This window comes from Schistocerca serialis, chromosome 5, assembly GCF_023864345.2.
Source record: "Schistocerca serialis cubense isolate TAMUIC-IGC-003099 chromosome 5, iqSchSeri2.2, whole genome shotgun sequence".
In the NCBI taxonomy this organism is placed as follows: Eukaryota; Metazoa; Arthropoda; class Insecta; order Orthoptera; family Acrididae; genus Schistocerca; species Schistocerca serialis.
Window position 1 is genome coordinate 57,744,022 of NC_064642.1, and position 24,756 is coordinate 57,768,777.

General features: G+C 40.9%; 1 protein-coding gene across 1 annotated transcript in view; it reads right to left on the reverse strand.

Moving 5' to 3' along the window:
- Nucleotides 1-22,846: 22,846 nt before the first annotated feature.
- The window catches only part of LOC126481237 (serine/threonine-protein phosphatase 5), a 113,075-nt gene continuing 111,165 nt past the window's right edge, over nucleotides 22,847-24,756 (reverse strand). The window contains exon 11 of the mRNA XM_050104850.1: nucleotides 22,847-23,397. Coding sequence (XP_049960807.1) covers nucleotides 23,338-23,397 — 60 coding nt within the window. The 3' untranslated portion in view covers nucleotides 22,847-23,337. The remainder of the gene's footprint in view (nucleotides 23,398-24,756) is intronic.

Sequence of the window (24,756 nt, forward strand, 5' to 3'; positions counted from 1 at the left end):
AAAGGAAAGATGAAATCGCAAAAATCTAAGGTTGTGGGAACAGCTAGCACTGAAACGAACTACGATTTTTATTTAATTGCATAATTTTGATTGGTGGACGTACCTGACCAAAATTCTGGCGTATTTTATTCTGGCGAATTTCACCGACAAAAAAGTATGTCACTGCACATTCTTCACGAAAGCGTCCTGCAAAGTTAACGAAATCTCAAAATCATTGTTAGCAACACTATTACTGTAAGACGTAACAGAGGTAGAGTATGTCAACGCATTGTTATTTCAAGCGGCGCAACAGTAAGTTTAGTTATGTAGTCTTGTAGCGAGTAGCAGAGCCAATGTCGCGGTGTATTGGTCGCGATAGGCCTCGAAACTCAATTGTTGGCAGTATAGGTACCACCCCAAATATTTGGCGGGCCGGACACCGGGGATGTCCGGCCAGCTAACGCGCGCCGGTTTGCCTGGCTCTCGCGGGCCGGTTTCGGCACGCAGGCCGTAGTTTGGAGACCCCTGCCTTAGAGCATGTGGCATGGGCCGAGTCCGAAAAAGTTTTGGCTTTTATTGTCTTTCAAAGTAACATGGGCCTCGAGCCCTGGTGTTTCTCCTAAAGCACTGTCAAAGAGGGAACTGTACTATTCACGCAATGCATTGACATTAACAATCGGCACCGCAGAATTTACTTGCAACACATTGCCTTGAATTGACCATTCAGATAATAAAAACTGTCCATCCCAAAAATATTCGAACTATCTCGTGAACGTAGGATACGAAAGTGGTTTTGGTAGTAGCACGAAAAGTAGCAGGCAGCCTACACACACCTAAAACGGCAAAGGCACTTGGCTGCTGCAGCTGCAGGCTACCTAATGTTTATACATGACACGGTTAAGCAACGTGACATTCGCCCAGAGTCTAACTGAAACTTTACATTCCAATTCGACGCACGCAGTTGTATAATCTATTTGTTAGACCGCCAGATGAGCACTGAAGACTGTTTGGATGAGCACTGAAGACTGTTTGTTTGTTCTGGCAGTCAGGTTGGCCTGTCAACATGTCCGTGTGCACAGGCGCGGCCGAAAACAACATACAAATCCTGTAGGACACAGTCTAGCATCGACTTTGCTTGTCATGAACAAAATGCTCTGGCGCGCTCTGTTACGTGCAATACACGACCGTGGGCAGGACTTCCTTGTTTGCATGTGCAGAGACGTGCGCTGAAGGCGAGAAGTGCGAGTGCGGACTGGGCACGGTCTAAGCGGGAAGGTGGAGTGTGTGTATGTGTAGGGGGGGGGGGGGGGGGGGGCGCTGACTCTTGAATTTCCTCGCTCTTTTCCACTATCCGGCGCTTGTACGTCAAGTTCCTTAACTTCTACTATGTGCAGAGATTTAATTACCAACAACATGTTTTTCATGTCCCGGGTGTCCGGGCCGCCAAATATTTGAGGTGGTACCTATACTGCCGACAATTGAGTTTCGAGGCCTATCGCGACCAATACACCGCGACATTGGCTCTGCTACTCGCCACAAGACTACATAACTAAACTTATTGTTGCACCGCTTGAAATAACAATGCGTTGACATACTCTACCTCTGTTACGTCTTACAGTAATAGTGTTGCTAACAATGATTTTGAGAATTCGTTAACTTTGCAGGACCCTTTCGTGAAGAATGTGCAGTGACATACTTTTTTGTCGGTGAAATTCGCCAAAATAGAGGGCCGAATGCGAGCATCTGAAACATTATGAGTGATAACATCCCTACGCATAACGCCACTATAACTTAAGCCCCAGGTACACCTGAACTTACACTGTCTTCTTAACCCATGCAGATCTGTGACACACTGTTTATAAGATTGCCCATGCTGTGGTTTGAGCCGAAAATACACTGTGTTCCATTTATCTGATGACCATCTGTGCGGCGCAGTAGATGCCGAGCAGCGAGCACTCCGGTGCCCGGCGAACAGATGGCGTGTCTCCAGAATGAGATTTTCACTCTGCAGTGGAGTGTGCGCTGATATGAAACTTCCTGGCGGATTAAAACTGTGCCCGACCGAGACTCGAACTCGGGACCTTTGCCTTTCGCGGGCAAGTGCTCTACCATCTGAGCTACCGAAGCATGACTCACGCCCGGTACTCACAGCTTTACTTCTGCCAGTATCTCGTCTCCTACCTTCCAAACTTTACAGAAGCTCTCCTGCGAACCTTGCAGAACTAGCACTCCTGAAAGAAAGGATACTGCGGAGACATGGCTTAGCCACAGCCTGGGGGATGTTTCCAGAATGAGATTTTCAATCTGCAGCGGAGTGTGCGCTGATATGAAACTTCCTGCCAGATTAAAACTGTGTGCCCGACCGAGACTCGAACTCGGGACCTTTGCCTTTCGCGGGCAAGTGCTCTACCATGAGCTACCGAAGCACGACTCACGCCCGGTACTCACAGCTTTTCTTCTGCCAGTATCTCGTCTCCTCATATCAGCGCACACTCCGTTGCCGAGTGAAAATCTCAGCTGGGACGCTGGCTGACATTTTTGTAAATCACTTAGAAAACAAATTCTTTGATGAAAATCCTAATATCGCTGAGAAAATTGTATATTGCAGGAGATATGTGGACGACTCCATTTTATTATACAAAGGAGATAAAAATGATATCGAAAACTTAGCACAAAAAATGAGCTCTCAACACACGAAAATTAGATTCACCATGGAATTTGAAGAAAACAACCGTATAGATTACTTAGATTTAACACTAATAAAGAAAAATGGGAAGCATGAATTTAGCATATTCAGAAAACCTACGTGTACAGATCTAAATTCAACGAGCGCTCTTGTCACCCACCGCGATACAAATGGGCATATTTTACTTCGATGGTATACAGGCTACTAAGATTGCCACTAAGCCAACACGAAGTAGAAAAGGAGTTAAGTATTTTAAAACAAGTGGCCGTAGCGAACGGATATACGTGTAAGCAGGTGATGAATATTTATAGGAAGATAAAGAAGAGGCAAATGGAACAAACAGAAGGAAGGCAAGTAGCAGTTAAGAGGAACAACAAGAAAAAATATGTAGCTCTCACTTACAATGGAAGAATTGCAGACAAAATTGAAAGATGCTTTCGTAAATCCGACGTTAAAATAGGGTTCCGAACAAATAACACGTTAAAATTGAAGCTCCGGCATAGAATATGTAATAGTAGGAATAAATTTCAGGATTCAGGTGTATATAAAATCAAATGTAATGACTGCTGTAAACAATATATAGGGCAGACTGGTAGGAACTTTGAAACCAGATTCAGGGAGCACACCTACTCTCAAAACAAAACAGCTTTTGGGGCGCATATGGCTGCGACAAAGCACTCAGTCACGAATATTGAAAACAACTTAGACATCCTGCATAGAGCTCACAAGGGACAGTTTCTTAACATTTTAGAAGAGATCGAAATATACACCCACAAAAATAAAGACCCGGATTTAATCCTCAACGAACAAAGCGAATTCAATCATAACGCCTATTTTAGCATTTATGACGACCTACTAAGATGACAACTGTTGCGTATGGAGATCCAGGCCGAGGGATGAGAGATGGTGCGCGGTGGAGAAGCCGGAAGACGCGTGCAACGCCTGGCGTCGTTGACGGGGCCCTCCTGTGCGGCCCTCTTGCCCGCGGCGATGGACAGCAGACGACTGAGCGGACCGCGGCACAACACCAAAGTGGCGGGAACCACGGAAGCAGACCGTAGAAGAAAACAAGTTCACACCAGCATCATAGATATATAAATCGCCCTATGCCTTTTAGATCGTATAAAAATGATAATTTTACTGTTTTTTAATCCTGACAAGTACAGATTTTAGCTTTGACATCTACATATTTTAATTAAATATTTTTAATATAAAAAAGATCTACTGAATACAGTATGTGCAAATGGAATGTAACAAATGTACCAGACGCCACCTGTCGGTAATAGTGTTATAATTAATATAAATGACGTGCACTCTGCCAACCAATTTTATGTGACTTAGCATGTGAAAGTTGCTGAATTGGACGGGTTACTCCTGTAACTTAAATATCAGGTACGTTCTGGTACATTTGATGTTGATTAGATAGGATGAAAAGGATTTGCTTTCGTGAAATAGTAAATTAGTATAATTATTTTTACAGATCTGAAGATGGTTCTGAATGAACCGAAACGGGTCATATGAATAATAAAAAAATTTGCAATCAAGACGGATTTAAAGTAACATTATAAAATCACTGATTGCTGTTATCCCATAAGACATTATGTCTGTTTTTGGAAAGACTAATTAACAGTGTACGTGAACGCTCCGTGTTGTGGGAGCAGAAAAATAAATATTACCACAATAGGGTTTTTGTTCGTCAAGCATGGAATGAAATAGCTGAAGATTGTGGAACAGACAGTAAGTACAAAAAAGTAAAATAAATAGCTACAAAACTCCAAGAAATAAGTAACACAAACAACTTCGTTTATTTTCTAATTTTAATTGTGTATAGATACTATTAAAGTATTTTGATAATGAAATGACGTTCACAATAGTTACAGTATTTGATAATTTCGACATGAAATATATTTGCGTTAATGACTGTTGACATAGTTTTTGAAGGCCTCTCGTCTTGAAGCACTACTGTTTGCTCTGTCATTTTGGAATTCCACGTCTATATTTTCAGGCGAGGTACTGAAGAATAAATGGAAGAACCTACGTCACACTTTCCGCTCTGAACTCACAAAAACTCGTGCTCAACGTTCAGGAGACGAAGGTGGTATGCCGCATTTCCAATCCAATTGGCCGTGGCATTTCCAATCCAATTGGCCGTGGTACGAGCTAATGACCTTCCTGACTGACATAATGACGCCACGGAAGACCAAGACTGATGTACATCACAGTAAAAGAACAGCATCGCAACCCGACGACGTACCATTTTCACCATCTCTTACAGAGAAGGAGAGTGTTTCACCTGATGAAACCAACCAACCCAGGTCTTCAAGACTGTCTGTAAGTTCAGAGGGTAGCGTTTCGATGCCTCCTCCCTCACCCACCCTACACACAAACCAAAACAAGAGATCCAAGAAATCGACAAACTCTGAGTTGCTAAATATAGAGGAGCAAAAGTTGAAGCTAATTGAGCAACAAATGTCGAAATCAGAAACGCAAGATGACAGCTATCATTTTGTAGTGAGTTTGTTGCCAGCACTGCGAAAACTATCACCAGCAGTTCAGTTGAGAGTCAGGAAAAAATTTCAGCAGGTTCTTTTGGAAGAATTGGAACAATCAACCACTTCCACTGCACGTTCGTTGATGTCACCCCATGCACCTGAAAATCCAGTTGAAATCGTAATTGCTGGAAATCCGCAGAATGAAATAGTCATTTCTGAAATTGAACCTGATGACATTGTTATTTCAAGCCACCAAGATTCTGAAAACTTTGATACTTAAGTGAGTGAACTGTGATGTATTTTACTTCTCATTGTCAACTATGTCAAAATTTATTAAAAGAAAGTTTGAATCTATCACAATTTGTAAATTTTTCATAATAAAATGATTGCTGTAAACTTAATATTGTACTTACCTAATGGTGATCATAACTTTTTCAGGGGTAATAGCCATTCTGAAATTTGTGTTTTGCTTCTGTAATCTATTTGAAACAGATGACACTATATAATCAAATGTTTCTGTACTCATTCTGAAGTAACTCCAAAATTTACCCTCATATTTTCTCAAGTCACTGTACAAATGATGAAATTCTCCTAAAGCCCTCCTCTCCTTGTTGATTTCATGCACCCATTCACGACTGCGTTGAATTCTCAGAGCACTGTTTTCTAATAAAAAAGAATTTACTGGGTCGAGGAAACACGACATCGTGCCGAGACTGCTCAATTGCTGGCCAGATCGCGCGCGCGCGCGCGCGCGCGCGCGCTGTATCGTGTGAAATGTGAACGCTCCATCGTATTGCATCGCTTTGGCCATTATACTTCGCATCGCGTCGCGTCGCATCGCATCGCAGGCAGTGTAAACGTACACTCATGGAGGAACAGAGCGAGCTGAGTTTCGCAGGATCTCTGTTTGCGGAATCCATGTTGATTTTTATAGAGGAGCTGTTTATTTTCCAAAAACTTCATAATTCTTGATTATAAAACATGTTCTATAATTCTACAACAGATTGACGTCAACGATATAGGACTATAATTGTGTGGATCTGTCTTACGGCAGCCGGCCGGAGTGGCCGAGCGGTTCTAGGCGCTACAGTCAGGGGCGGCGCGACCGCTACGGTCGCAGGTTCGAATCCTGCCTCGGGCATGGATGTGTGTGATGTCCTTAGGTTAGTTAGGTTTAAATAGTTCTAAGTTCTACGGGACTGATGACCTCAGCAGTTAAGTCCCAAAGTGCTCAGAGCCATTTTTGTCTTACGGCCGTTCTTAAAAACGGGAATGACCTGCACTTCTTTTCAGTTGTTAGGTACCTTTTGTACCTTTTGTTGCTCAAGGGATCTACGATAAATTACTGCTAGAAAGAGATCAAGCTCTTTCGTATAATCTTCATAGAATCTTATAGCTCTCTCATCTGGTCCTGAACCTTTCCACTACTAAGCGATTGTAGCTGCTTTTCAATTCTGCGCTCGGTTATCTCAATATCGCTATTTCGACGTTCGCACGACGATTGAAGGGAGGGACGGTGTTACGATCTTCCGCGGTGGATCAACTTTGGAAGACCGAATTCAGTATTTCGGCCTTCTCTCTGTTATTTGCCTTTTCGGTGCCGGTGTGGTCGCTGAGAGAACGAATAGGTGATATTGACCCACTTACTGATTTTACAACGACCAAAATCTCTTACGGTTTTTACTCAGGTCGATTGACGATGTCTTACTTTCGAAATCATTGAACGCTTCCTCATTGTTCTCCTTGCGCTCATTTTCGCTTCGTTCAGCTTTGGTTGTCAGCTATTACGTAGCGCTTTTCCACACCGTGGTGGATCTTTCCCATCCCTTAAAACCTTACTCAGAACATACATGTATAGGGCATATTGAACGATGCCTTTGAATTTTTTCCATTTGTTTACATCCTCGTTCTCATCACGGAATATTTGATGCTGCCACCCGAGATATTCTGAAATTTGTATCCTGTCACCCTTGCTGAGCAAATATATCTTCCTACCTTTCTTAACATTCCTTGTAGGACCCGTCGTCATAGATGCTGTCACAGCCTTAATTGATTCACGGATATTATCCTTTTATCCTGCAGTGCACCCTACAAATAAACATCGCACTGAGTTAAATCAGGACTTCTAGTGGGCCAGATGTTGTTACTAATCACTCTTTCATAAAAAACATCGTGAATTGCGTGCAAAGAAACATTGGCCGTATGAGCTCTCGCCGAATCATGTTGACAAAATTCCAAGCCTCGTTTTTTCACTCAGTACATTAAAAAACGGTCGCAAAATGTTTTGCACATATCTTTCACTTGTAGCTGTGTCATTAAAAAAATGGGCCCATTATTCTGTCACCACTAACTGCGCATCACATCCGTATTTTCTGATTATGAAGAGGTTGCTTTAGCTTTAACTAGTAAAAGGTCGCTGACTGCGCAGCCATGTTTAAAACTCCACAACGAATGTTTATTTACGATTCATACTGTTCGGAGATAGTTTGAACAGAAGTTTCCAAGTGTTCGAGTTCCAAGTCGTGATGCAGTTCACAAATTAGTGAACAATTTCGTGAAATGGGAAGTGTTTAAGACAAGAAGCGTAAACGACGACGTACAGTGCCCACAGAAGCTCGTCTCGATGACGTTGCATACCGCCTGGAAAATTCCCCTGAAAAGTCTCTTAGACGTCTTTCGCAGCAAACACAAATATGGTGCACCTCTGTATAAAAAGATGCTGAGCTGAATGGGCTAAGGCCCTATAAAGCGAGTGGTACAAGAACTGCGACCTGGTGATCCTGCGCACAGGAGTAAGTTCCGCGAATGGCTTTTAAAACAAATGCATGACGGTGTAATGGATCCTTACCTCATTCTGTTTTCAGACGAGGCTTGGTCCCGTTTACACGGATATATTAATTCTCAAACCTGTAGATATTAGAGCGCAGATAGACTGAGGCCTCAGTCTGTTGCTATCTGTGGCTTTATAGATATGAGCAGCCCACAGTGGCTCGCCTCCCATGTATTCTTCTTTAAATTTATGTGACGAAAGCCTTCTCACTTGATATTTATCTTATACGTGACATGTAAATACTGTTTATTTCTTGTACTTCTAATCAGTACTTACACTTTTATATAAAAATTTTCCCATAATTTTGTACTTATGTTATAGGCCAATTTCAATATTTAATTTCTTATGAAGACACTCATAGAATTGTCGAAACCTGGTCAAAAGACTTAAATTTTGTGACCGAGGGCTGTAATTGCTTTAACTTTAAGTCGTTGTGGAGCTGAATAATTCGCTCTTGTCATTGCTGCGTTCGCAAACTTTTTTTTTTGGTTCGCCGCAGACAGTGGGAGCAGTATCTCAGTGACTGCATTCGCGCAATACATACACCACCAGCTCAAGGCCTTTTGGTGAGGGGCGCTACTGGGTACAACCATAAATCACAGTTGTTGCGTGTCCAGGGCATTGCGACCAGTGTGACGTAAGTGAATGACATCCTGCTATCCCTAGCCATACATTTCTGCACAGCGCCCCAGACGCCATTTTTCAGCAAGACAATGCACTACCACATGTTGCCGCACGAACATGTGCCTTCTTGGTGTCACAGGAAGTCAGACTTTTGCCCTGGACAGCCAGAGCACCACAGTCATCGCCAATCGAAAATGTGTGGGATATGGTGAAAAGACAGGTGGAGCACTGTGACCCAGTGCCAACCACCATAGATAAACTTTGGAACCTGGTGAATGCAGCATGTAGGTCTATACCACAGAACGCCATTTGCACATTATACACGTCGATGCCATTACCCATGGGACAAGTTATAAGGGCCCATGGCAGACCCTGTGGCTGCTAGGCAACAGGACACATGTTGAATCGAGGTGACTGAAATGCTAAACATTTCTGCAGAACATACTAATTTACATGTTCTGTGAACATGAACGTCCTACCTCTAGTCGATCAACGTTTTCTGTTTTTCTGAACATGAGTGTATATATAACTCTTGAATGTCACTAGCACAGAAAGATGCAGCCGAAAACAGGTTCTTGAAACTGGCTAAGTTTCACGGAAGCTCGAAATTTAGTGCGGACGTCAATACGAGATGCTTTTAATAGTTTCCACAATGAAACATTGTCTCAAAATATGGTAGAAGACCCAAAGAGATTCTGGTCGTATGTAAATTACACCAGTGGCAAAAAACCGTTAATACCGTCACTGCGCGATAGCGATGGAAATGTGTCAGTTGATGGTGCCACTAAAGCGGAGTTACTAAATACAGTTTTCCGTAATTCCTTCACGAAAGAAGACGAAGTAAATATTCCAGAATTCGAAACCAGAACAGCCGTTAGCATGAGTGACAAGTAGGTATCTTAGGTGTTGCGAAACAACTCAAATCACTTAAGAAAGGCAAGTCTTCCGGTCCAGATGGTATACCAATCAGGTTCCTCTTAGAGTATGCAGACGCAATAGCAGCTTTGTTAGCAATACAACCGCTCACTTAACGAAAGGTCTGTTCCTAAAGACTGGAAACTAGCACAGGTCACACTAATATTCAAGAAAGGAAATAGGAGTAACCCACTGAATTACAGACCCATATCTCTGACCTCAATTTGCAGTAGGATTTTGGAGCATATACTGTACTCGAACATTATGAATCACCTTGAAGAAAATCACTTATTGATACATAACCAACACGGATTCAGAAAATATCGTTCTTGTGCAACGCATCAAGCTCTTTATTCCCATGAAGTAATGAGTGCTGTCGACAAGGGATCTCAGATCGATTCCATATTCCTAGATTTACAGAAGGCTTTTGATACCGTTCCTCAGAAGCGACTGTTAATCAAATTGCGTGCGTATGGAGTATCGTCTCAGTTGTGTGACTGGATTCATGATTTCCTCTCAGAGAGGTCACAGCTCGTAATGATAGACGGTAAATCATCGAGTAGAACAGAAGTGATATCTGGCGTTCCGCAAGGTAGTGTCATAGGCCCTCTGGTGTTCCTGATTTACATAAATGAGCTAGGTGATAATCTGAGCAGCCCCCTTAGATTGTTTGCAGATGACGCTGTAATTTACCGTCTAGTAAAATCATGAGACGATCAATTCCAATTACAAAATGATCTAGAGAGAATTCCTCCATGGTGTGAAAAGTGGCAATTGGCACTAAACAAAGAAAACTGCGTCATCCACATTGGTACTAAAAGAAATCCGAAAATTTTGGGTATACGATAAATCGCACAAATCTAAGGGCTGTCAGTTCGACTGAATACCTAGGAATTATAATTAACGAGCAACTTAAATTGGACAGACCACATATAATATTGTGGGGAAGGCGAAACAAAGACTGCGCTTTGTTGGCAGAACACTTAGAAGACGCCTACATTACACTTGTCTGTCCTCTCCTGGAATAATGCTGAGCGGTGTGGGATCCTTACCAGGGAGGACTGGCGGAGGACATCGAAAAAGTGCAAAGAAGGGCAGCTCGTTTCGTGTTATCGCACGGGGTGAGAGTGTCACTGATACGATACGCGAGTTGAGGTGGCAGTCACGAAACAAGGGCGTTTTTTTTCCTTTTTTTTTTTGCGGCGAGATCTATTTACGAAATTTCAATCACCAACTTTCTCTTCTGAATGCGAAAATATTTTGTTGACACCCACCTACGTAGGGAAAAATAATCGTCATAATAACATAAGAGAAATCAGAGCTCGAATGGAAAGGTGTTCCTTTTTCCCACGCGCCATTCGAGAGTGGAATAGTAGAGAAGTAGTATGAAAATGGTTCGATCAACCCTCTGCCAGGCACTTGAGTGTGAATTGCAGAGTAACCATGTAGATGAAGATTGTTCTGAGTGTAGCTACTACTAGCTCTTGTCTGCAGGACACAACGCACACAAGGGAAATCTCTCTGCTCGAACAGGAATTCAGTGTTCCAGTTGTATTTAGAAGCTTTAATGAGCACTGAGATTAGGATGGTGAACGCACTCGACTATGTTACACTTAGTTTGCCCACTATCGGACCTTAAAAATGTACCTGATGTTCCACAACAAAATGCATGAAACAATATGAAGAATCACAATAGACACATTTGGGGAAAGCAGTATCTGGACAATCCTCAGAATCATGTTCTTGAGCTGCAGGATAAAATGCCACTTGAATCAGATCCTCGACTTCCGCAACATGTGCCGGAGTATTGTACCCAGCCGCTTGCCAAGAGTATTGAAGCATAGACTGATTTATACTCTGGAGCTGACAGCTGGTTATGAAAAATAGAATGCGTTCTCATTACGAAATTTTTGTTTCCTACTTTAATTTCGAACTCACTACAGAGGGTCCTTATAGAGTCTGCTATTCTTGTTGCAAGTATTTTATATTGCCGGAAGGAATAAACATCCAAGGTTGTACGTATTTTGTTGGTTTTGGTGGAATGGTCATACATCCAGTGTCTTTAGCTCACTGGAAATCCAACTTCTATTGTATGAGTTATATTGTGTGCAGACTGAAAGAAGGCAATCGCTGATTTTTCTCCATTTTGAATAGTGTAGCAACAGAAGTTACTTCATATTTAGATAGCGTAGCACCAGAAGTTATTTCATAATTATATTCATTTTGATCAGTGTTCCAAATGTTCTGTGGTTGTATGTGGAAACTAGTAGTTTTCCTGTTTATTTCAGTGATAAAACGGACCTCGGTCTGGCGAATATCTTTGTCTTCCTGTACATCTCTGGCTGTCATGAAAGCAGTGATGTGTCTACGGCTCCTCCGAATTCTTTCCTGAGACGTGCTGTGAAAGCTGTAGAACATTTGAACTTTGTGTGCCCAATTGCCGTTGCTTTTTGCATTGCCCAAAATATCAGATGCCAGTAATGGACAAATTTTCCTTCGTTCCTAACTATGTCTAATTGGGATAGAAGGTGTTGTTCTATCTCCAGTTGTTTGATTGCCTTGTTTCCTCGAAATGGATATTCATTACATCTTTTTTTTCTCCGCATAATCAAATATTGCTTCGATGTTCGATGTGCGTTTTACAGGTGGATGTATCTTCAATAACGAACTGTATTTCGCAACTTTATGTGGAGGTATATGATAATCATCATAAATTAATTCAAGACCTCCCGAAAATTTTGATAAGATACCAACTGTATTAGATTTCTTTTCTGGCGACGGTTCGTAGCCATAAGAATTGTTAACTTAAGTTTGAGGGGTATGTTTCCTCCAATGACACTAGCACTACGTTCTTCAACACTATCAATCGTTGCGTTATCGCCTATAAAGTCACTCCCTTCATCCACTATCCTATGTAACTTCAGTTGAACAGTCAAATGAATATTCATGTTTCTGAATAACCAGATCCACCAACAACACTGTGAAAGTGTCATCAATTGGGGCCACACTGTCTTCCGTTGGATAATGCCTTCTTAACTTGGGTTTCCACAGTATTTCAAACATTCCAAATGTTTTTGTTCATTTTTGCTGTATATGAATGAAAACGCCGACAAGCGTATACTAAACACGTCAACTACTTGCTGAGTTAACTGATTGACAGGTACATTAATTCGCCAATTTTCCAACCCCCCATCCCCTCCTCCAAGACTGCAAGCACTGTTGCGTACAAACCAAGAGCAGCACAATCTCACGCTGTCCCAGGCGTTAGAAATGAGACGGGTCTGCTTAAAAACGTGTAAATACAAACTGCTGTTTGAGCCGAGAGACGTCCGTTGTTCGGATACTCCAGTCTGTCGTAAATTCGGCAGAGCGAGGACTCTATGGCTGAATCCACTGGAAGCAGAAACAGAGACCCCTTTCTTGTTCCATGCGACCGTATTACACAACCCCTGCAAGGCAATGGCGCCCCGCAACTCCGAGAGGCATTGTTCAAACCTCTTCGGGGTTGGCGCCGCAGGTGACACTGTGTTGACATGCAGCATGTTTGGCTGTGGTCGACTGCTCGCCTGAAGTTATCGATGATCGACGACACCGCACGGAGGACGTAACGTGTTATCTCGGATGAAGAATAATTGACAGAGTTAAAAGTAGCTTCAGGAGTGGCCCGTGGAAGTTCTACAGCTACATCGACATCTATGCACTGCAAATCACGGTGAAGTGCATGGCAGAGGGTCTTCTACCTACCTACCAGTTAGGATACCTTCCTATTCCATTCACGTATAGAGTGCAGGAAGAATGATTGCTTGAATGCCTCTGCGTGTGCTGCAGTTATTTTAACCTTGTCATCACGATCCCTTTGTGAGCGATACGTAAGGAGTTGCAGTCATCATTTAAAGCCAGTTCTTGAAACTTTGCTCGTAGACTTTGTCGAGATAGTTTACATCTATCTTCAAGAGTCTGTCAGTTCAGTATCTTTGTGACACTTTCCCACGAATCAAACAAATCTGTGACAATTCGTGCTGTCCTTCACTGTATGCATTCAGTATCCCTTGTTAGTCGTATCTGGTATGGTCCCAAGCACTTGAACAATATTCTGGAACTGGCCGCACGAGTGATTTGCAAAGAATCTCCTTTGTAGACTAATTGCACTTCCCCAGTATTCTACCAATAAACCAAAGTCTACTACCTGCTTTACCCCACAGCTGAGCCTATGTGATCATTCCATTTCGTATCCCTACAAAATGTTACACCCAGGTACTTGTACGAGCTGACCAATTCCAACAGTGACTCATTGATGTTATGCCTGCCAGTTCAGTTTCTTTAGCATCCCTGTGACAATCTGCCACAGATAAAAAACTTGTGACCATTGGTGGCAGCCTTCCTCTATATATGTTCAATATCACTCTTTAGTCCTGTTTGGTAAGGGAGTAAGGGATCCACACACCAAATCAGTGTTCTAGAATGGATCATACAAGTGATTTATAACTGACCTCCATTTTAGGCTGATCACTTCCACAGCCTCTACCAATAAACCGAAGTCTACCACTGGCTCTACCTATGACTGAGGCTGTCTTGTCAACCCAAGTCATATACCTATAGAGTGCTACACCCAGGTATTTCTGTAAGTTGGCCGATTCTAATGGCGAGTCGTTACGGTCATGGAATACTACGGTTTTTCCATTTTGTGGAATGTACAATTTTACATTTCTGAACATTTAAAGAAAGTTGTCAATCTTTGCACCACTTTGAAATCTTATCAAGATCTGATGGAATATTTATGCAGCTTCTTGCAGACAGTACTTCAATACAGAGTACTGCATCACCTGCAAAATGTCTGAGGGTAATGTTAATACTGTCTACAAGATCATTAGTATACAGTATGAACAGCAAGGGTCTCAACACACTTCTCTGGATCACACTCGAAGTTACTTCTATATCTGACAATGACTCTCCAGCCAAGATAACATGCTGAGTCCTCTCTAGCAAAAACTCCTCAGTCCAGTCACCAATTTCACTTGCTACTCCACATCATCGTACTTATGACAATACACGTAGGTGTGTCACTGAGTAAAATGATTTTTGGGAGTCAAGAAATACTGCATCTACCTGCCTCCCTTTATCTAAAGCTTTTAGTATGTCGTGAGAAAAGTGTGAGTTGAGTTTCACATGATCGGTGTTTTCGGAATCCATGCTGGTTGGCATGGAGGAGGTCATTCTGTTCAAGATATCTCATTATGAAGTCTGTTGGAATCTATGCTGTTCATGTTAATAACGTCATAGACATCTAAACAGTAACCTCAGACTTTTTGCAGACAATACAGTTATCTATAATGAAGTACTGTCCGAAAAATAGCTGCATAAATATCCCATGAGATCTGTATACGATTTGAAAGAGGTGCAAAGATTAGCATCTTGCATTAAACAGTCATAAATGAAAAATTATGAACTTCACAAACCGAAAAAACTTAGTATTCTATGACTACAACATCAGTGACTCACAACTGCCAGTTCACACAAATAACTGGTAATAGCAATTTGTAGGGACGTAAAATGGAACTATGACATGGGCTAATTCCTAAATGAGGCAGGCGGCAGACTTTGATTCATTGGTAGGATACTGGGAAAATGCAGTCAGCCTACAAACTAATTGTATGTTACAGCTTACGTTAAAATGTTGCTCAAATGTATGGGACCCACACGAAATAGAACTAACAGGGGATATTAAACGTGTACAAAGAAGTGCGGTACGAATGCACACAGGTTTTTTTGACTCACGGGTGAGCGTTACAGAAATATTGAAAAACCTCAGTTGGCAGAGTCCTGAAGAAATCGCAAATAATCCCGCGAAACAGCGCTTCCAAAATTTCAAGAACCATTATTAAAAGAATAATACAGAAATATTCTTCAGATTCTTACGTATCAGTCCCGTAGGGACAGTAAAAACAAAATTGGACCACGATATTGCAGTATCTTTGTTATCAAGAAGAACGATGTAATGTTCCTCCAGACATGCATGCATGTCCGAAGGAACAACTACTGTGGTTACTACAGCAGTTGCGAAATACATGAAATGTTTTCACAGCTGGGAACAGGAACAACCATCATCGGTGTAGGGGAATGATGAGAACGTAAATTTGTACCGGACTGGACCTCGAACACTAATTTCTTGTTTTAAGCGAGCGGTCGCCTTGACCACTTTGGCTATCCATGCAAGAGTCTTCGGCAGACCCAAACTTCCATATGTCATGGTTACTGTGCCATAATCTGTACTCGAGCACACAGTATGTTAACGCTTACAGAGCAGGGCATTTTAATTGAATGTCGCTGCCTCGTACCGGCGGATAAATACAATAGTGTTGTGCCTATGCTGTTAACAGAAGGATGCAATGTCCCTTGGAACTTGAATCCACGTCCGAAGAAACAGGCACTACAACCGCTATGAAATACACTGATGGAAAAAAAAAAAAAAAAAAAAAAAAAAAAAAAAAAAAAAAAAAAATCGCAGTACCAAGGAGTTGTGCGACATAATGAAAGTTCGTTGGCGCGTTTCTACATTTGAAAGATCATGTATTTTCAAATTTCGTGCCAATCGCGTAAGAGTGGCTCTGATAGCGTCAATATGACGATGCAATTAAGGGTTGCTTTAAATGCAAGCTGTAACGGTAGTGAACCTTTCAGACTGGACGTAGGGGTTTGATGTTAGCCAAGAATGACAAAGATGCCATTCTCAGCACCTCACTGAGTTTGAACGATGTTATGTAATAAGGCTACAAGGAGCTCGGATGTTCCTTCGGCAATACTGCAGAAATGCTTGGCAGGCATGTAGCCAGTATACATGATTGCTGGCAGCGGCAGTCACGAGAATGTACAGCCAGGCTCCAGACAGAAGACCTCATGTTCGGCGTATGGCTGGAGCATCGTACTGCAGTTCCAGCAGCAATCTGAGCTGCAGTTGGCACCATAGTGACACAACGACCTGTTACAATTCTGTTACTTCAAGGACAGCTTTGGGCCAGATGCCCTGTATTGTGCATTCCACTGACCTGAAACCATTGCCCTTTGCGACTTCAGTGGTGTCAAGCGAGAGATCATAGCAGGGCAGAGTGGAGGTCTGCTGTGTTTTCTGATGAAAGCTGTTTCTGCCTCTGTGCCAGTGATGGCCATGTGTTGATTATGAGGAACTAGTTGAGGGCTTGCAACCAAACTGTCTGCGTGCTAGACACATTGGACCTACACCGGGAGTTATGGTCTGGGTTGCGATATTCTCTGACAACAGGAGCACCTCCGCAGTTATCCCACACACACTGATTGCAAATTTATTCGTCAGTCTGGTGATTTGACCTATTGTGCTGCTATTCATGAAAGGCATTCCAGGGGCCATTTTCCGATAGGATAAAGCTCGCCCACATATTGCTGCAACATGCTCTACAGAATGTCGACATATTGCCTTGGCCTGCTCAATCACCAGATCTGTCTCCAGTCCAGCACATACGGAACATCCACAAACAGTATACACTGCCCCTGTATAGGCCGGCCGAATGCAACAGGCATGGAACCTCTTATCACAAACTAACATCTGGTACCTGTACAAAACAATGTATGCACGTTTGCATTCAACATTCAGACGGTTTCATCAGTTATTAACGTATGAGCATTTTACATTTACAATGGCTTATCTGGCGTTTACTTTAAAATGTGATCTTGCAATGTTAATAATTTAAGTACGAGTATGTTGCCTAGACAAATGTATTCCCGAAAGTTTATTACTCTTCATTAATTGTTTTTTTGGTGTTGCGATTTTTTTTTCAGTCAGTGTACATGACATGACACGCATGCATGTTCGAAGGAACACTGTATCATACTTCTTAACAATACAGGCAATGTAATATGGCATTTATTCGCCCACTGTCTAAATTTTTCTGTGAATAAAACTTAATTAAAATATTCTAGGATGCTTTCATAATCTTGAGTGCTGATACAGTCACACCAAGGTGCTGTATATACTACCTGCATACAGTGCCGATAGCTCCCATGTGGAGCAAGGACAGTTATCCAACTCTGAATGGCTCATTCCGCCAACAAACCTGTCTCTGTCATCATACAATAGCAGCAGAACACTGGATCCTGACTGTTAGTGGTTGTAGTTATCGCTTAGCGCTCTGCCAGTGGGCAGTGTCCCCAGACATCTGGAGACACCCCTGCTTCAGCTCACCTGCTATAAGTGGTCAACTGCACTTATCAGAAATCCTGCTGATGGCTTCCTGTACTTGTGGGGAATAGTCCATAAAAGTCGGGCAAAATTGCCGTGACCTTCCCGTCCTTTCCTAAAAGGCAGCAAGATTTCCTACCATTTGTCAGTATTTAAACCATCACAGTTCTGCACATCTGAGTGCCACTGATCACTCTACCGAGACACAGATTATATTCCAAGAAGATTTTTATTTTCTTGTACTCACGTTGGATGCAGCCACATAAGCCAAGCGATTTTTACTTTCTCTGTTTACTGATTTCTCCGTCACCGATGTCCTCAGTATCTCTCCTAACGTGTCAAATACCTAAAAATTTCATAACTGTTCAACCAGATCAGCTATATCCAGCATTTTGACTGTACCTTTGCACAAGACTAAATCTTGCTACACTTCAGCTGAATGACTGTGGAACAAATTACCCCGTGATCTCTGTCTCACCCAAAAACTGCTCTGCATTCAAGAGGAGATTAAAGCTTTCTATCTGATCAATTGGCACAGCTTCTCTCTCAGCATATTCTAGTGGTTTTCTTTCTACCTCACTCTTCCTCTGACCAGTCAATTACTTCTCCACAGTACTGTACTGTTTCTCTTCGATGACACTATTCTCATTTGTCAAGAATGTAATGAGGAAATTGCTTAATGTTAATAAGACTGACATTTCTTAAATACCACATATTCATTAACTCTGGAATAGATAAATCAGCGTCACAGTGAATCATGTTTGTGGTTTCAAACACCAAGTCCTGGATACCGTCTTTATGTTCAAAAACAGCTAGCTGGCTGAACAGCGCCCAGTTTGCTCTGCTGATCATCCATTTTGGCAGCTTTCATTCAGAAACTGCTCCATTTGACAGATGCATACAGAGTGGGGTTGAATGTAAATCAGTAACTTCTGTGAGGGCTGGAGAACTGAGCAACAGATCTGTGACTGGTGATGACACATTACCAGTGTTGAAATGCATGTGGCTGCCAGCGGGTAAGGGTACACAGCTACACAGATACCATGATGTCAGTGTTTAGTAGTTGCAGTGCCCCACAACACGTTGTGTCACTAACCTTTCACTAGCCATGGTAAATATACTTACCAATAACTGTACCTATTTACTATACTTATGAGAATAAATCATTCCACCTCTGTATGCTGCCGACACCTAGTGAAAGTCCACCAGTTGTAGTTTCTGTTTGTTGCAAAATTAGTTTTTAGGCCCTGGGAAGTATATGTCCCATAAAACCACCTTACTTTAAAGGCCCTTTGTGTGCCCTATGCTGTACCAGGTGTATAAAAACTGCTACAACAGTCTCTTGTGAGATCACTACAGTTGCTTGCAAAGTTTGTACACATTGCTTTGTTTCTAATGAATATATTATGACTTACCAGCTAATTTATTTATTGTGTGATAAACGAAGTATCTAGCATTGTTTTCATATTGTGGTAAGTAAAATAAAAACACAAAATGCTGTTTCCTATTACTGTTTGAAATGTAATAGTAACACACAACATATCACAAATGGGGTGTGGGAAATGCAGTTACCATCATAATTTTTGGCCCTAAATCACAAAAATAATATTATCAAATAACAAATGTAATCAGTTGATCACAATTCCCTAATAAAATATGAAAGAAATTAACTTTGGTGTGTAATTACAAAGAATGCACCTGTGAAAGGGGTGCACTAATGAAAACTGTACAAGATGATCAATGATAGCATGCCCACAAAATGAGAAAACAAAAACTGAAGCTATTCTGTACTATTAATGGATAATTATAAAATGTGATCAGAGTTTTCTTTCTTCCTTCTCCAATTTCTGACTATTCTGTTTTGAGTGAATTAGTGCAATGTGGATTAGAGTTTAATGTCTTGTCAACAGTGAGGTGATTACAGACGGAGCACAAGGTCAAATTAGGGAAGGAAATTGGCCATACCCATTTCACAGGAATGCTCTCAGCATTTGTCTTAAGTCATTTAGGGAAATTAAATCTGCATGGCTAGATGGGAATTTGAATCCTCCTCCCGAATATGAGTCTAGTGCGCTAAACACTGCACCACATCGCTTGCTGTTAATTTCCCTTCTGTTTTTAAACTGTTTATTGATAATGAAACACCAGGTTCACCAGTCTTGTACCCCACCATTACCAGCAGAGTCCTCTGTAGTGCACACGATTTATCACATCTGTGGAGAAATACGTGCCTAAACAAGTGCCATGGAAATGGCAAGCATTAACACACTATCCTTAAAATTTGGTACACTGTTTTTCATTTCATAAAGTCTATATTTGAGTTTATGTGCTACATTCTTCAGTAATGAGGAAACACATCCTAATTTATTTCTGCTGTGAGGGTACAATGAAGTGAATTAATAATTCGTCAGTTCGCAAAACATCTGTCCTGTAACAGCTGATATAATTGAGAAATTGTGGTTAATCGATAGGTAACCAAGTTTAATTTATGTTATTAGGGTCAGTCGGAGTACTGAACCAATTCTCGGTTCATTGTGTTTAAATTTTTGTTATACCATTTTATTCTGAAACTGCATCATTGCAAATAGCCACAGAATCTACAGAGCTGTGCGTCTCACAGTGGAGCCACTCCAGGACAATGGTCAATGATTATCTGATCTGAGAGTGTTGAAGGAGAACTCTAAAACTAGCCTTGATCAGTCCAGTCATACTTGAATTAATAACGAGTTGTAGAGTTGGGAATTCAAGTCTACTTGTAATCTGACAAACAAAACCAGATAATCTTCCGTAACAGATGAATAGTAGTTCTTTGTAAAAAGCAATTTTCAGGAAGAACTTGTTGAAGAACTGGTGAGTTCTACCAGCTGAAGGTATTACTAATACCACATCCTATTTGATATTATGAAACTCCCTGTTTCACTACACAAACTTTTATATTGATTCTTAAGTTCTACAATTCATTGTTCCAAAGTAAAAAGTTTTAGAAAAAGTTGTATGTGTAAAACACACACATTTATTTGGCACAAAGTTAATAAGAAAATTGCAGACATGGAAGTATTCGTACGTATTTCAGTGCTTCAAGTATTTGTATGGATCTCAATGCTTCACTGCTGAATTCCTGCAAGCAATAAATCTCAATCAACGAATACCAACATCCCTGAAAATATAACACTAAGGCCTCCAAAAGCTCTATTCTTGATATACTTGACTCAGCTGTCACTTTCCGAACAGTTTGGCACAATACGTGAAAAATTTTGAACCTAGACAGAACCTGTCCGAGATCTTGGAATAAACGCCACTAATTTCCATGATAGTAATGTGACTGCAGGGTCCACAAGCTAATATTGTTATTTAGCTTTCAGTCTGGCATAACTACACATTCCAGTCAAGATTGTTGCAGGAACTCATTCGTCACATTGTCTGCAGTGCATGTTACTGAGCAGTTCATGTTTGTTACCCACAAAGTTATCCAACAGGATGATTATCTTACAGCACTGGTTTCCAACCATTTGGAGACCATTTATTATCCCATGATGAGAAAAAACAGTCCAACACCGAGTCAAAGAAAGGGGAAGGGGAGCGGGTTTGTAATTCTGCTTTAGAAATGAAAAGCTGGATTATATTTAGTTAATTTAAACAAAAACTCTTACGCTTTTTTACATTTTTGTTACACCAAAGATTAATAAATCAACTAAGACTGCTAGTAGTGTTTGTTTCTAACTACATTTTTCATATTCTGTTTGGCGTCTAGGCACTGTACATTGTAAACAATCAGAAGTACATTCACTTCCTTGCTTTTGCTTCCACTCCTATTTATCACATCTGCAAGTCCTTGTGAATGGTGCTGATAATCATGAATTTAATGATGATAACTATTCAACATCATATGACAGTATTTCGCTAGCGACTGTTGTCCTTGCACAGTTCAAGAAGTTGTACATTGGCTCAAATCTTAGTATCTGACAATTTTCCATTCATTGAAAATGTTCTTTTTAACTATAAATTTACTTTCCACTTTCCTAAATTAGGAAAGCAGTTGCTCATAGAATTTTACTGATGAAAATTGCTGACGATGACTGTATGAGCAGAAAAGGGTTTGGTGGCTTTGCTGAGAGATCGTGCTTCGTTACAAAAATGGTCTCAAAGTACATTGGTAAACAAAATACATGGATAACAAGGTTTGCAATGTGCCTGAAAGTGAATGTTTTGCCTTGTGAGATATGAACCTTACAGGCAAAAACCATGGCAAAATGACTGCTGTTCAACAAACTATAGAGCAAAGTATGATGGGAAAGGGGGGAGGTGTGTGTGTGTGTGTGTGTGTGTGTGTGTGTGTGTGTGTGTGTGTGTGTGTGTGTGTGTGTGTGTGTGTGTGTGTGGGGGGGGGGGGGGGGGGAGAGAGAGAGAGAGAGAGAGAGAGAGAGAGAGAGAGAGAGAGAGAGAGAGAGAGAGAGAGAGGGCGGGGGGAGAGGGCAGGCCAGGTAGGAAATCATATTCTCAGTGCTCACAAGCAGTAATAATAACAGGTTTACAGAAAATTGAAGAACATCAATTGTGTGGTTGTGAGATTCGTGTGAGCACATGTTAAGTTTCATTATAATTCTGTTGAAAATATGTCATGTTTTTTGAGTGGCCAAGAAATTTTGAGAGCTCTAGAGGGAGAATTTAATGATATTGGACTGGAGGAGGAATTATCTGAGTGGGAACAGTCTGAAAAAACTAGTGAAGGACTCTTCCAGAAAGGCACAACATTGACTCAAGAAACTGTTCCTAACAACTACCAGCAATACGTCTGTAGGACGACACTTTCTTGATACAATTCTGGCAACTGAAAACAGCAGCACATCTCGCATGTAACACTGGCCATCCATCCATATTCTCTCTCTCTCTCTCTCTCTCTCTCTCTCTCTCTCTCTCTCTCTCACACATACACACACACACACACACACACACACACACACACACAACACACGTGAAAATCTGGTTTTAAAAACAAATTATTTTTGACTTTGATAATCAAAATCATTAACACAGTGATAAGCTTTCAATTTTATTTTAACAAAAGTTTTTGGATGGTGTGATGATGGTAATATAATAATGATCACAATGATTATTTTTCTTTACAAAACAAACACAAATATTACTACTTGAAACATTAAAATAAAACATTTCTTCCACAATGGGAGGTATTATGAAGCTTTAAATAAGAAGTTGTATAATTACACAGGATCTATGTAGCAAGGTAAATGGAAATTAAAAATCCTGTGCTATAAAAAAACTCTTTCACAAAGTTTGGAAACAAAACTGCGAACAAGCTTTTAATTACACTTAACTGTTGTTGAACACAGTTATAAAAATTTTCACAGTGACATTGTGTTGTGGCACAGATTTTAAACTAATGTCATTGATTTAAAATAATATTCTTTTAGGCTTCTAAAATAACTGCATTTTTTCTCAACTTGATCTTCGAACATTCCTAAAACAGGGAACAACGTTGAGTCCAAAAGTCCTTCGAAAGCACCTTTTCCTTAATATCTTTGATTCTGACAAAGATAATTGTATTGGCACTTCCTCTTACGTATGTGTATTTCAAAGGAATACACTACACAATGTAACGCATCAGAGCATTTGCATATGCCATTGGTTTCAAGTTGGGATGAGGCTGGAAAAAATGAAATGAAAAAATAAAACAGAAAGATATTCACTACATCTCTCAAATTTATTATGGTTTTCATTTTACATCTAAATCTTAAGTTTGCATAATGGTAACAATGACTGCTTTGTCACAGAAGCTTCACAGTGCGATCTTTTACACTTTTAAGCCAACTAAATGGTTAGCTATTACTTACCTTCAGATGGTGTCATTTCAAGCATTTAAAATGGAAAAAAATATTCCTAACTGTCAGAACTGTTAGTTCATTCATCAGGGGGAAACAGGAACAGATTCTAGAAGGTTACGAAGGACCTGACCACAAACTTCTACCACCACAGAAAGCATAGATCGCCACTCACCACTTACAGGAAGTAGCGTCACAGACAGGCACAATGAAACAGAATTCTAGAAATATTTCAGGTTTCAGACGAAGATGTTCTGCAGAAGTAGTAAACTCGTGCAAATTCACCCAAGAATTACATCTCAGCACCTGGAGACAGTGCCCATGAATGTGAGATTCGTGCTTGGGTGAATGTGTGCGAGTTTTCTATTTCTGAAGAATGACTGACTGGAAGCATTCTTTTCCATTGGCCCGTCTGCGACACACACCACCTCTATGAGTTGAGTAGCAAACTGTTCTTTCCACGTTGTTATTTCATGCTGGACTTTCCATTTATACACGTTCCTCCTTCCTACTTTTTGCCTTTTCCCTGTCTCTTCTTTTCAGCCTCCCCCTTATGTATTAATTGCACTATTCATTCTACTTCTCATTTCTCTTCCTCTCACTCCATCTGCTGGCAAGGTGCTTATCTGTGTACTATCTTTTACCTCCTCCTCTCTCCAATGTCCCCTGCATCATCTTTGTCTCCCTTGTATCACATTACATGGATCCTCTTCTTTTTGTAATCTTAGTGAAAAGCTGCTTTCGAACATTCAAAAACCTATACCTTATAGGTATAGTATGATGATCTCATTGTTATTGTGGAAGGGGCAAATCAAAATTTCTTTTGGGTACACAACCGTTGAAACCTTAAATCCAAGTTGCTAAGAAATATGAGTACGGAATATGTTACTAACATCTGAAGCAAGGTTATTAACAACCGCACAGGCTTTGCAGTGTGTAAAGAACTTTACTTCTTTCTAACCAAAGTATATATATATATATATATATATATATATATATATATATATATATATATATATATATATATATATATATATATATATAAAAACAAAGATGAGGTGACTTACCGAACAAAAGCGCTGGCAGGTCGATAGACACACAAACAAACACAAACACACACACAAAATTCAAGCTTTCGCAACAAACTGTTGCCTCATCAGGAAAGAGGGAAGGAGAGGGGAAGA